The following is a 12,931-nucleotide window of genomic DNA, read 5'->3' as shown; positions in this document are numbered from 1 at the left end:
CGAATTGACATGAAAGCACTAATAAATGTAGTTTCATCCACTTGAGTTTACAAAAATAATCGATTTGTTTTTATATCACATCCGACGGGAGGAAATTCAGCAGCTCTCACTACCGATTTTTAATCCTAATTTAATCATCATCTTCACCACGATCATTTATGTTTATGTTCGCCAAATTGACATGAAAGCACTGACAAATATGAATATACTGTAGTCAACTTCATTAAAACGTTATTAACGTGCCTAAACTCAGTAATTCACCATTTCTACGCATGACAACACACTTTGTCCGTGTTTGGCTCTCTCGCCGCACAGTGAAGCGTTCCCGCATTGACGTCACTTCCGGCTTCCCCCAAAACCTCAAAATGAGTCGAAGGAATTTTGCCGCGATGTTCGAAATTATTGATATTTATCGGAACGGTATTGCTTTTTATTTTTTAAACTGACGGTTCGAGATTACTAGTAGCCCACTATTTCATTGCACAACAGTTGTTGGGTTTGTGTCACAGGCTCTTTAAGTGGCCATCTTTACAACCCATTTGGATTGACTTGGTGGTGCTTGTTTTGTTGCAGCCTTCTCACCATCTTGGTGCTGCCATCAGGTCCTCAGTATGAGGTAACCCTGAAAGGCGAAGTTGTCCCAGAGGACTCAGGGAAAGCTCCCAGTCCCTCTGCTGATGTCGTTGTTCCCGCTGTGGCCAATGATGTTCCACCAATTCTCTCTAATAAACAGTTTGTAGCCTGGGGAGGAGTCACTCTGGGACGAGCTGTGTAAGTAACTTTTCCATTAATTTCATAATTTGTTTTTGTTACTAAATAAAACACTTATATAGGAATCAATTATTTATTGAAAAGTAATCCATAAAATACCTGAAGTCCAGTCGTCTTTTTTTAAATTAAATCTTGTGTAATGGTTTTCATAAGAAGGGACAGAAGTCTATAGGGAGTGTTATTTCTCAGAAGCTATTGCAACATAATGGAGGTAAAGTACTGACAGCAGTAAGGAGCTAAAATTCCCAAACACAATGCATGCATTCTTTCTCTTGGACCCAGGTTTAGCTCAGCTTTCTTATTAGGTCAGGAGTCAGGACACAAATATAATGACTCAATATAAAATCAAAGTTTGTCAAAGACATTTAGTTTGACATGGGACTGCTGGCCACAAAGTGTTATTACATTACTTATCTGCCATTGCTTTCCAGGCAACAGAAGCTGGTTTTAAGGAACAATTCGACCAACGCCACGCAGCAGCTACGGTTGCTTATCCGTGGTCAAGACCAGGATTGTTTTCAGGTAGATTGTAATATTTGCAAATTGGAAAACATCTCATCTCTATTTTCTTTTATCTTTCTCACATCCTGTTTTTGTGTTTGCACATCCTGTCATAGTGCCATAGTTGTTTATATAAAACAGAACGGCTATACAACCCTAAATGATGATGTGACTAATACCCTACACTGTAACACAGTATTAAAACGTGTTTCTCTTTCAGCTGCAGAGTATCTTCAGTCCTGAAGAGCGCCTGACCCGACATGGAGAGCTGTCCATTCGTCCCAGAGAAGATGTGACCGTCCACCTGCTCTTTGCTCCCACCAGAGTGGCCTGCATGTTGGCCAAACTGGAGATTAAACAGTCCGGAGTCCGGCCTTCACAGCCAGGGGTCAAATTCACTGTGAGCACGTGACCCCTGTCAGACCTGACAATTTTTACTCTCTTTTCCTGCCTCGTTTCTTTTTCATGTTTTCTTCATCTCTATTGAAAGACTGGCTTTACTTAGATTCCTTTGTGTCCTATCTTCAGATTCCACTGTCAGGCTACGGTGGGACGAGCAACATCATTCTGGAGGACCAGAGAAAACAAGCAGACGGCTATGTGGCAACATTGACTGACATCGCTGTCGGTCGTGTCAGTAAAGTGTGTATTTGCGTGAGGAACACTGGCTCCAGAGCAGCTTTCATCAAATCTGTGGCCTTCTCAGATGTGCAGACACAATCAGTTATGGAACCCTCTGTCATCAGCATCGCCCCGTCACAGTTTGTGCTTAAGGAAAGGACACAAGAGGTAGTGAGAATTTTTATTACGGATTGGAACCACACACTAGTTCTTGAAAAACTGATATTCTAAATGTATTTTCTGCAATTAATCTCATTGATATGCGCAACATTCAATAATGAACTCAAAAGTAGTGTATGGCGCAATTTCATTTTAAAAGTACTGCTATTTGAACAAAAGTGCAGTAATATTTGGTTTGCAAACACTTTAAAGGGGACCCAGAATGCACTTTTTGATGTCTTTTATACATAAATATGTGTCCCCGGTGTGTCAGGGAACTAACAAAGTGTCAGAAAATAAAACCCCCTCTCTTTTCCTCCGTACCCGAATCTCGAAAAAACGGGGGTACAACGGAACTGATCCAGATTTACGTCCGATAATGACGTAATATCGGACATGCGGACCCACAGCACTACCAGAAAGTTGCTATCAGAAACAACTGCCCGACTGTTTTGGATGTAATATGGTCCGTGTTTATATTCGCAAGCATCGCTAACACTTGAAGCTAACCTGTACTGGAGAGAGCACATGTGTTTAAAAGCATGATATAAAAAAAGGAACTCACCTTGTGGTAAACCCGCAAGAGAAGAAGCATTTGAGCTCCATACTGTTTCAGAAATAATCCCTGATGTGGTTTGGAACATGATATGGCGTTTAATCACGGCAGCATTGAGCTGAATCTGCTGGGTAATTCTGAGCTGGCATTAGTTCCCCCTCCTCTTTTTTTGTTTTTCAAGCTAAGAACCCAAACCTGCAGTTTTCTAACAGGGCTAAAACAGAGGGATATGAGGGATGTCTAAAATGCATGATCTGTTTGGTATTTTGAGCAAAACACATCAGAGACATGTTTTTTATTTATTTGTATATATCCGAGACCCATAATATGTGCCTAAAAATAGCACAATAGGAGACTTTTAAACATAAGGTGCATTTTAACAACAGTATTCCCTTTCTATTTCCCCTCCCTTTTTATTTCTTGTAGATCTCAACTTCAACATTAATTAATGTTATCAAATACAAAACCAAAGGTATTTGCCAGGGCATTAATGTTTGATCTAGTTTCTTATAGAAAAACAAGTTGCCCTCAATCCAGTGATAACTCTGGTTCTATCAACTCCGCCGTCTGAAGAGTTGTTCATGTAAGAGTTTGTTAATGTTAGTGCTGCTGCAGCATTAGGCCCACCCCCTATGCTCTCATTGGTTGAGACTTGTAATGTCGCCCATCCTAAGCCAATACTGATCAACATCCCACCCCTCCTGTGACCCAATGGTTTGTCTGTATGTGTATTCAGAGCCAGTGAGAAACTGACTTTCAAAATGATAATATTAATACAAAAACTGTTAATGCGCAGTAAAATAATTGTCGGGGTTAATTAATTAATGTGTAGACGCGATAACGCGTTAACTTGCCCAGCCCTAAATAAAAAAAAATTAAGAGGAGTAAACCATGAGACAAAAAAATGCCCTTGATTTGGACTTGGCTAGTGTCTGTTAGCATCAGATCATCAGATTAAATCGCAAATACATATTAATCCTTTTTCATAGTCATGTGGGCTGCCACGGAGTTGCTAGTGGTGCGCGAACTGCGAGTGCCGGAGCCTCGCAGCGGCGAAACTGTGGCGCGCTTTATTGCGCCGCATTTGCGCATCAGATGAGGCCCCACGGCCCCCCCTGCCAATATGCATATAAATATTTTATCCATTTGTGTATTTATAAGTATATTATTTGAACAACAAATGTTTTATGTGGAAATGAAGATTGAATATCCTGTAAACAACTGCTCGCTAGAATAAAAAAAACTCTAATTAGACCCTCCAGAAAAACGCGGGCCAAAATCCTTAAGTATGCGGGCTAAAATCATTGATTATGCGATAAAAATGCGGGGTTTGTATGTGATTTTATGCGGGAAAATTGCGGGAAGTTGCGGAAAGTTGCGAAATATGCGGAAATATGCGAACAGTTGTGAAATATGCGGGAAGCGGAAAAAAGGTGATTATTCTCCCGCACCCTGTTACTAGGCTACTACTGAATGAAAGGGAGCACTTTTAAAGAGTTGCTATGATAAACAAGCATACTAGAAGCAAGCTACATCACACACACACACACACACACACACACACACACACACACACACACACACACACACACACACACACACACACACACACACACACACACACACACCTACCTCCTCCTCATTCTGTTTTAATTTACTCGTTCGTTATCTGACCAGCTTCAATATTGTAGGCTACTCACTTCGTTTCTTGCAACCCTCGAAAGGGTTTTGGAGGTTGAAGCCTCTGTGAGCGTGAGTTGCTTGGCTTTCTTGTCCGCAGCAGAAACCATTTTTGAATGTTTGAGCGAATCGAAGTGGGTATTCACAGTCGATTTCCTTTTATGCTCCAACACACAGTTGCACGGGGTACAGAACAGTTTCCCCCCACTTTCGTGCAAGACATTGGGGTACTGCTTTGCCCGGTCTTTAGCTGAAATGTTCGTGGGTAAATGTGATGGATTCGATTTGTTCATCTTGGTGTGTGAATTCCACACCTTCACACGACGGTGTTTGCCTTCTGTGATGCGCGGGCTGATGACGTTGCGTCATCATCACTACTCGTCAAGAAGAGTTAACTTTATTTATTTTTTTCAACTTTGTGTGGAAAAATGCGGGGATTATGCGGCCTTTTGATAAATATGCGGACTTTTAAAAATCTGCGGCATTTTGCTGATTATGCGGGAAATTCTGCGATCGCAGAATCGCGTTTTTCTGGAGGATCTAGTAGCCTAATGTAGATTTATTAGAACCTCTAATTGATATTGAATTTCTTAAATCTTGTGACATGACTGGAAAATGTGATACTTATTTTTACTGCTTAAAGTATCAGTATTTGTGGCAATCCTGTATGAAATGCTCCACTTGCATCAACAAGCGCCACTACTACTTGCTAAGCCTCCGTGCTTTTCACAAAATACACAATCACGTCATTGTTAACTCAAGTATGACGACCATAAGTCTAGCTTTAAACTTAAAATCCTCATTTTATATTTCAAGGAGCATTGTTAAGAGTTATCAATATGGGTTGGTGTGCTGAGGACCCAGTGATCCAGAATAATGGGAAAGTCCCTGCACTATAGTTTTTAATCTTTTATGTTCAACAATTGTTCTTTTAACAAAAATATCCCTCCCACTTCTTTCAATACTGACGCGATAGCAGCTTCAACAAAAAGTTCCACATCCACAGTTTCAGCCATGTTGTTTGCTTTTGAAACAGTACTCCTTTTTAGTCGTTGGACATTTCTTGCAGAAATATGACCTTCTTACTAATATTTGCTTGTGTTTTCAGGTGATAACTGTACTAATAAAGTCCACTCAAAGAGAACAAGCCCTATGTCAGTCGGCCAATGCAATGCTGGCTACCGTCTGCCTGTTTTGTGGAGATGAGGTTTCCAGGCAGCAGTACAGGAGGTGAGGCCTTCAGACGCTTAGTTCAGTAAACTTGCTAAAAGATTCATGTTGGCGTGTATGGGAGTAGTGGTAGTAGGAGGAGGAAGAATGTAGAGGAAGTTGACATTTATCAAACAAGCAGTTCCTTTAATATATCCTTTATTATTTCCACAATAACATCATAGTCATGTATTATTTGTTATTCACAAATGTATATTTATGTGAAACTCCGTAATTCTGATTGGCCCTGATGCAATTAAAGTTTTGCCTCAATCTACAGCCAATTTGTTCCATCATTCCAACTTCTGAAATAGCATAAGGCAGCTTACACTAACAAATCAACACAACTGTAGATACAGGTATACAGAATGTCATTAAGAATAAAACAAGTAGCCATTAAGAAAATCCATAAAACACATGTATTGAATTCAGTATCAACATTCACTATCTCATAAGACAGGGAACAAGGCAAGGGACCAATGTTCTAACACAATATTTCCTTGATAACTTTTGAGGAAAGCAACTAAATGTAAGTGTATGTAGATATACTGTTTTTCTTTCAATAAAACATGCAGTTTAGGAACATTTCCCAACAAATAAATCAAGGAAAAACTATCAAGGTACAAAAAAATACAAAACTGCAGGGTATATATAGATGTAGCTTTAGTTAGGAATTTCAATATTGTTGTCAATGGTTACCCAGATGGCTGAGTGAAACAGTCGATGCATTAGAGGTTCCCCTTTTAATAACAAGTCGGCAGCTATGGGCCCCTGACTGTTTCTGGAACCCCTTTGCAGCTGCCTGGTTTCAACAGCTTTGAATGAATACACATTGTTTAGCAAATTTTTAAAAGCGTTTATAGTTTGTACATCCAATTCCAGATGGTTCTGCTTTAGTAAGAAAGCCGTTTTCTCTTTTCAGATTGCTTCAGAGCAAACCGGAGGCGGTGAAGAAGGCTCTGTCTGAAAACAGTCTGCTGAAAAACATCAATTTCTATGAAACGTTTTTGGGAGAAGAAAACCTTACAGAGGGTAAGATGTCTTTATTGTGCTACTCAAACATTATATTTTCATTCTAGTCTTTAAAAAATGGCGGATATTATGTTTGAAAAAAAACAGTGCTAATGTATTTCTGATTATTTTATTAATAGTTATTTATACCCTGTTGTCAGTTCATCATAAATTATATAACTGATGCTCTATACACCGTGGTAGTTCTTTAAAACATATATATTAGGGTCGGGACTCGATTAAAAAAATGTATCTAATTAATTAGAGGCTTTGTAATTAATTAATCGAAATTAATCGCATTTTTAATCACATATAAATATTTGACCTGAGAACAGTAAGAAGCAATTATTTTCACATGGATTTTAGTATACCATTGAATAATGACTGAATACATAAGCTTAAGCAACAAAACATTGTTCATTTTTTTCAAGGTGGTACTTAACCAAGACCAACAGAAAAGTGCAATTTTTGCCATAAAGTGTAGCAATAGCATATTTAGGAATATATTACATTTCAGAGATTCAGGTAGCCTATAGGTAGGTAGACCTTCTGTAAACTATAACACTTTGTTTTTTAAGTAAAACACAATACTTTCAAGTACATTCAGAACATTGGAAACCCTGACTATTAGAAAACATCTCTCTGATGCTTCAGAGGCCATAACAGACTTTTTTGATTTACCAAGTTGATTTAAAAAATCTAATCAATTTCAGTCCAACTCTCTCAATAACCTTGGCCAAAACAATAAACAGTTCAACATAAAGTGCCAGTTGCACCAACAACGTAATAAATAGTTCAACATAAAGTGTACCATTTAAAATAAAATAAAAAAGTGCCAGTGATTGACCTCAATCCCTCCTATTCTTCCAATATCCTGATGAAAAATAAAATCTCTCTGTTGCATAGGCCACTGTTTGATCAACGCGAATTGGGTGTGGGTCCTTGTACTCCGAGTCGGGCTAACGTCCACGCTAGCGTCCACGCTAGCTGCTATATGTTTTGCATTGAGGTGATACTTGAGGCTTGATGTGCTGCGGTGATATGCGAATTCCTTTTTGCATAATTTGCAAACAACTGTGCTCTTATTGACGCTTCCATCCGTCCGTTTTTTTAAAACAAAATGTCCCATCCACGGGGCCAACCAAAGCGGTCTCATCAGCTTCTTCGTTCATGTTTGACTATTGTTCACTGTGGTTTGTTGTTGTCTGAAGTAATGAACGTTAGTTGGTGCTCCAGTATAATCGGTACCCCTGAAACTCATCCAGTGAGAAACGTTCCGCGGTGCAAAAATAAATGCGATTAAAATGCGTTAATTTTTGTGAATTAATTCATCTTAATTAACGCGTTAAAGTCCCGGCCCTAATATATATATATATATATATATATATTTTTTTTTAATATATATATATAAAAACGTTAATTAGGGATGCTCCGATCGATTGGCCGCCGATCATTGTCGGCCGATATTCACTCTTAATAGTTTGATCGATGCTCTCTATAAAGGCCGATCAGGAGAGCTGGATCTGATCGATATGGATATAAACGCGAGTGAAGTGTAACCGGACGAGAGAGAGAGAGAGAGATCAGAGATCAGCTGCTGAGTCTGACGGAGACACGCAGCTCTTATTATTGAAACATGACCGGTAAGTTTCGAATTTGTCCGGTAAAATACATTATTTCCGGACATTTGACCCGGCAAGAAAATATCCTAGCAGAAACCCTGATGCAGGGCTCTCGACTAAATTTTTTCACCATCCTCCCGGAACACAATCTAAGCCGTCCCGAAATTAATGTGGACCGTCCCAAATTTAAAATATTAGTTTTTCTACTACTTATCATTAGTTAAAATCATTCAAAGTGACCTTTAACATAAATAAAACATCATACAAATCATTAGATGATAATTCATCAACCTTTTTATTTGAGTAAATCAGTCAATCACATGAACAAAGGCCAAATATATTTAAACAAACACACAAACGAGAAAATTACTAATATTGAATCAAATCAAGTCCCATCCAATTAACAAAGAAAATCCAACACTCTGTCCTGAAGACAGAACCCAGAGTAACCACTAACCAGGAGGACAGTCTGTAACACACTCAGGAGACCTTTACAAACTGCCCCGCCCCCTCGCACACAGACGGGAGAGAGAGATCTCGTCTGGATTGGAAAGCTCGAAAATACATCATAGACGCATGTTGTAGTCTTATTGCATATTACAAACGGAGTTGGATAAACTAAAACTGCGATATAATGTTTATGTAGCAATACTACTTATGACATATATTTTTTAAATGTCTCCAGTACCGATAAAAAGTCAGATAACGTCGAAGCTTAACGTTACCACTGTCTTTAATAATTCCGGCCCGGGCGGAGCCCGTTTAATACCGGGGCTCGGTACCCATCCATACATGGGGAGAGGCGCAGCATATTGCTAAGAACTAAATATGATGGAGGGTTCTCATCTCAGCCTTGTTAATACCCATAGGGGATGAAGTGGAGTAAGTAAATAAAGAGGCCGGCACTCCAGGGTCTGGTTCTGCTGTGCGTTTTTGTGATGTAACGGTAAAACATTTCAGAATTCCTCCACGGGATACCATTGTCATTTTACATCACTCAACCCGCGAAATACACACACTCAGTACATAGCCTACTGTAGATAGACCCGCGAATTTGTGGGCCAGGAATTCGCGGGCACAGCTAGCTGTGCGGCTGGCTGACAGCACATGGGCACAGCGTGTGTGTGTGTGTGTGTGTGTGTGTGTGTGTGTGTGTGTGTGTGTGTGTGTGTGTGTGTGTGTGTGTGTGTGTGTGTGTGTGTGTGTGTGTGTGTGTGTGTGTGTGTGTGTGTGTGTGTGTGTGTGTGTGTGTGTGTGTGTGTGTGTGTGTGTGTGTGTGTGTGTGTGTGTGTGTGTGTGTGTGTGTGTGTGTGTGTGTGTGTGTGTGTGTGTGTGTGTGTGTGTGTGTGTGTGTGTGTGTGTGTGTGTGTGTGTGTGTGTGTGTGTGTGTGTGTGTGTGTGTGTGTGTGTGTGTGTGTGTGTGTGTGTGTGTGTGTGTGTGTGTGTGTGTGTGTGTGTGTGTGTGTGTGTGTGTGTGTGTGTGTGGCTAAATGTTTTGTGTGTTTATGTTGACAAGGAGGTTTAATAAACATAGCCGTGGGAACATGTTTCAAATGGGGGGTGCTGTGGGGATGACACCAGGGCTGGTTCTGACCAATGTGCTGCCCTATAGGCAAGATTTTAGTTGGCAATGAAAAACCTCTACAAAAGACCAATACACTATGAAAAGAGAAACATATTGACATGGTGGACAGCTTATATATAAAAAGGCTTCACATTTATTTAGTATTATAACATGTTTTAATTGGGGGGTGGACTTCACATCCTCTAGGGGGGTCCGGGGGTGCTCCCCCGGGAAGATTTTTTAAACATTTTAAAGTAAAATGCTTAAATCTGGTGCACTTTGAGCGCCCAATTACTAGAGACTGATCTAGGGGGTACAACTCTAAACACCCATATTAAAAAGATCGGTTTGCATTTTATTAATCAAATAAGTATGTGAACATTTCCAATAACCTACCATAGCCAATAACAAATAAATGTAATTTATTTTATTTGTGTTATTCATTCATATCTTATTTTACCAGTTAACACTTATTTATTTATGCATATTTTTAAATCTCTCCAGTTTTAAACAATATTTTTGGTTTACTGTCCTATAGTATACATTGGAATGATTTCAAGCGTGTTTTTATTTATCCTAATAATTATAAAGGTGTAACTTGGAAATATTTATTTACATAAATTGTGATCAAAACGTTTGAGACTCACTGAGATAACTTAGACTGAAGTTAACTATCTAAACCCTCAGAGTCTTTTACCTCACTGAGCCTCTCAGTCTGACAGGACAGAACTCTCCCTCCACATTATTGTAGAAACAGCTTCTTATATCCGTTAGCGCAACAGAAGCTAAAAACAATCCCCGCCGGTACCGGTGCACCCCCTCTCTCTATTTCACTCACTTTGGCTGTGAGCTGTGGGAGCCTGATAAGCCAACATCCCCCACTTTCATCACTACAGCGCCCATCGCACGGGGCAAATGGAAAATGTAACCGCGGTGAAAAGGGTGTTATCTTTACTTAATTATGAATGTTGTTACATCAAGGCGGAAAATTCGTTTTTTTTGTATTTTTTTGTATTATATTTGTATTATATCTTGTGGAAGTGCAGATCCCCTGTCTTCCACCAGGGGGTGCTGCAGCACCCTCAGCACCCCTACTTCCCACGGCCCTGGTAGTAGAGTTAGCAGGGTATTTTTATTTTAACTCCCGTCCCAAATTCGTCCCAAAATTATTTTTTATCCTCCCTGACACAATTTTTTTCGACGACGGGACGTCCTTAAGCTCAAGCCCTGCCCTGGTGTGTGTGTGTGTGTGTGTGTGTGTGTGTGTGTGTGTGTGTGTGTGTGTGTGTGTGTGTGTGTGTGTGTGTGTGTGTGTGTGTGTGTGTGTGTGTGTGTGTGTGTGTGTGTGTGTGTGTGTGTGTGTGTGTGTGTGTGTGTGTGTGTGTGTGTGTGTGTGTGTGTGTGTATAAAATATTTAATCGACAAATATTCTCCTGAATATTCTCAACACAACAACCTGGAACCTCTCTCACTCTCTCCCAACCCTGTGTACTTCTTTGCACTGAGCCAGTTGCTCAAACAGACAAGCCTGTTTAATGTGCGTGTGTGTGTGTGTGTGTCATACTTGCCAACCCTCCCGATTTTCGCGGGAGACTCCCGCATTTCTCCCGATTTCTGACAAAATCTGATTTACTCACGTCTGTTTCCACTCTGACTTTAATACAGCTACACCATTGTTTGGTTTCTATGGTAGCGCGTCTCTTTAGCAGCGCGCGCAACTCAAAGTCTGAGAGGGTGAGGAAGATGAAAACTGAACAAGAATCGACCACTCAACCTCTGATCACTCCTTTCCTGTAAAATACAGGTCCAGCCCCCACATATGCTCCATGGTGCCACAGGCATTGCCCTTACAACTACAATAAGCATGTAAATGTTAATCTACAGCTCCGGCGATCCACTAGCACCTGAGTCTACACCTGCAGACAACTACTGTAGCGTCACCTTGGATACGAGTCCAAACAACTCACACTTGGCTTCTGTTTAAAACACCTTTTTCTGTATCCATATCTCTCGCTAGAATCTGCCACCATCCAACTAACAACAACGTCAAGCCTTTGGGCTCTGAAACTACGGGATGTGCCGGGGGCAAATACACATGCGTTAATCGCACATAAAAATAATTAGTGCCGTTAAAAAAAAATTGCGTTAACATGACAGCCCTAATAAAAAAAAATTGTTATATATATACACACACACACACACACACACACACACACATCATACCCCTTAACTTTTTTTCACATTTTGTTATGTGAAGCACACAGCCACAAAATGGATTACATTTTTTTTTTTTCAACATTACACACACGATACCCCATAATGACAAATAGAAAACGTTTTTAAAGAAGTTTTCGCAAATGTGTTAAAAATAATAAAATGAAATATCACATGTACATAAGTATTCACACCCTTTGCTATGACACTGATATTTGAGCTCCGGCACATCCTTTTTCCACTGATCATCCTTGAGATGTTTCTATAACTTGACTGGAGTCCACCTGTAGTAAATTAAATAGATCGGACATGACTTGGAAAGGAACACACCTGTCTATATGAGGTCCCACAGTTGACAGTGCACATCAGAGCACAAACCAAGTCATGAGGTCCAGGGAATTGTCTGTAGACCTCAGAGACAGGATTGTATCAAGACACCATCCCTACAGTGAGGCATGGTGGTGCAGCATCATGCTGTGGGGATGTTTTTCATCAGCAGGAACTGGGAGACCAGTCAGGATCAAGGGAAAGATAAATGCAGCAATGTACAGAGAGATCCTTGATGAAAACCTGCTCCAGAGCGCTCTGGACCTCAGACTGGGGAGAAGGTTCACCTTTCATCAGGACAACGACCCTAAGCGCACAGCCACGATAACAAAGGAGTGGCTTCAGGACAAGTCTGTGAATGTCCTTGAGTGCCTCAGCCAGACTGGAACCGGATTGAATATCTCTGGAGAGATCTGAAAATGGCTCTGCACCGACGCTTCCCATCCAAGCTGAGCTTGAGACAATCTGCAAAGAAGAATGGGAGAAACTGCCCAAAGAAAGGTGTACCAAGCCGGTAGCATCATGCTCAAGAAGACTTGAGGCTGTAATTGCTGCCAAAGGTGCTTCAACAAAGTATTGAGTAAAGGGTGTGAATACTTATGTTTATGTGATCTTTTAGTGCTTTATTTTTAATTCATTTGCAAAAATTATTTTAAAACTGTTTTAACTTCGTCATTATGGGGTATTGTGTGTAAC

The 12,931-nt window shown here is 40.2% G+C and overlaps 1 protein-coding gene across 5 annotated transcripts in view; it reads left to right on the top strand.

Annotated features, from left to right (window-relative positions):
• Nucleotides 1-12,931, top strand: part of cep192 (centrosomal protein 192) — a 56,445-nt gene that overhangs the window by 31,915 nt on the left and 11,599 nt on the right. For 4 of the 5 annotated variants that reach the window (XM_079694029.1, XM_079694028.1, XM_079694030.1 and 1 more), the window contains 6 exons: nucleotides 574-771; nucleotides 1,203-1,293; nucleotides 1,493-1,672; nucleotides 1,801-2,061; nucleotides 5,397-5,518; nucleotides 6,420-6,529. In XM_079694029.1, coding sequence (XP_079550155.1) covers nucleotides 574-771; nucleotides 1,203-1,293; nucleotides 1,493-1,672; nucleotides 1,801-2,061; nucleotides 5,397-5,518; nucleotides 6,420-6,529 — 962 coding nt within the window. Of the gene's footprint in view, nucleotides 1-573; nucleotides 772-1,202; nucleotides 1,294-1,492; nucleotides 1,673-1,800; nucleotides 2,062-5,396; nucleotides 5,519-6,419; nucleotides 6,530-8,011; nucleotides 9,257-12,931 lie in introns of those variants that run through there. The other variant, XM_079694031.1, reaches the window with a different exon arrangement.

This window comes from Notothenia rossii (assembly GCF_949606895.1).
Source record: "Notothenia rossii genome assembly, chromosome: 7".
Taxonomy (NCBI): domain Eukaryota; kingdom Metazoa; phylum Chordata; class Actinopteri; order Perciformes; family Nototheniidae; genus Notothenia; species Notothenia rossii.
Note: the sequence above shows the minus strand (reverse complement) of the source record. Positions and strands in the feature narration are given on the sequence as shown.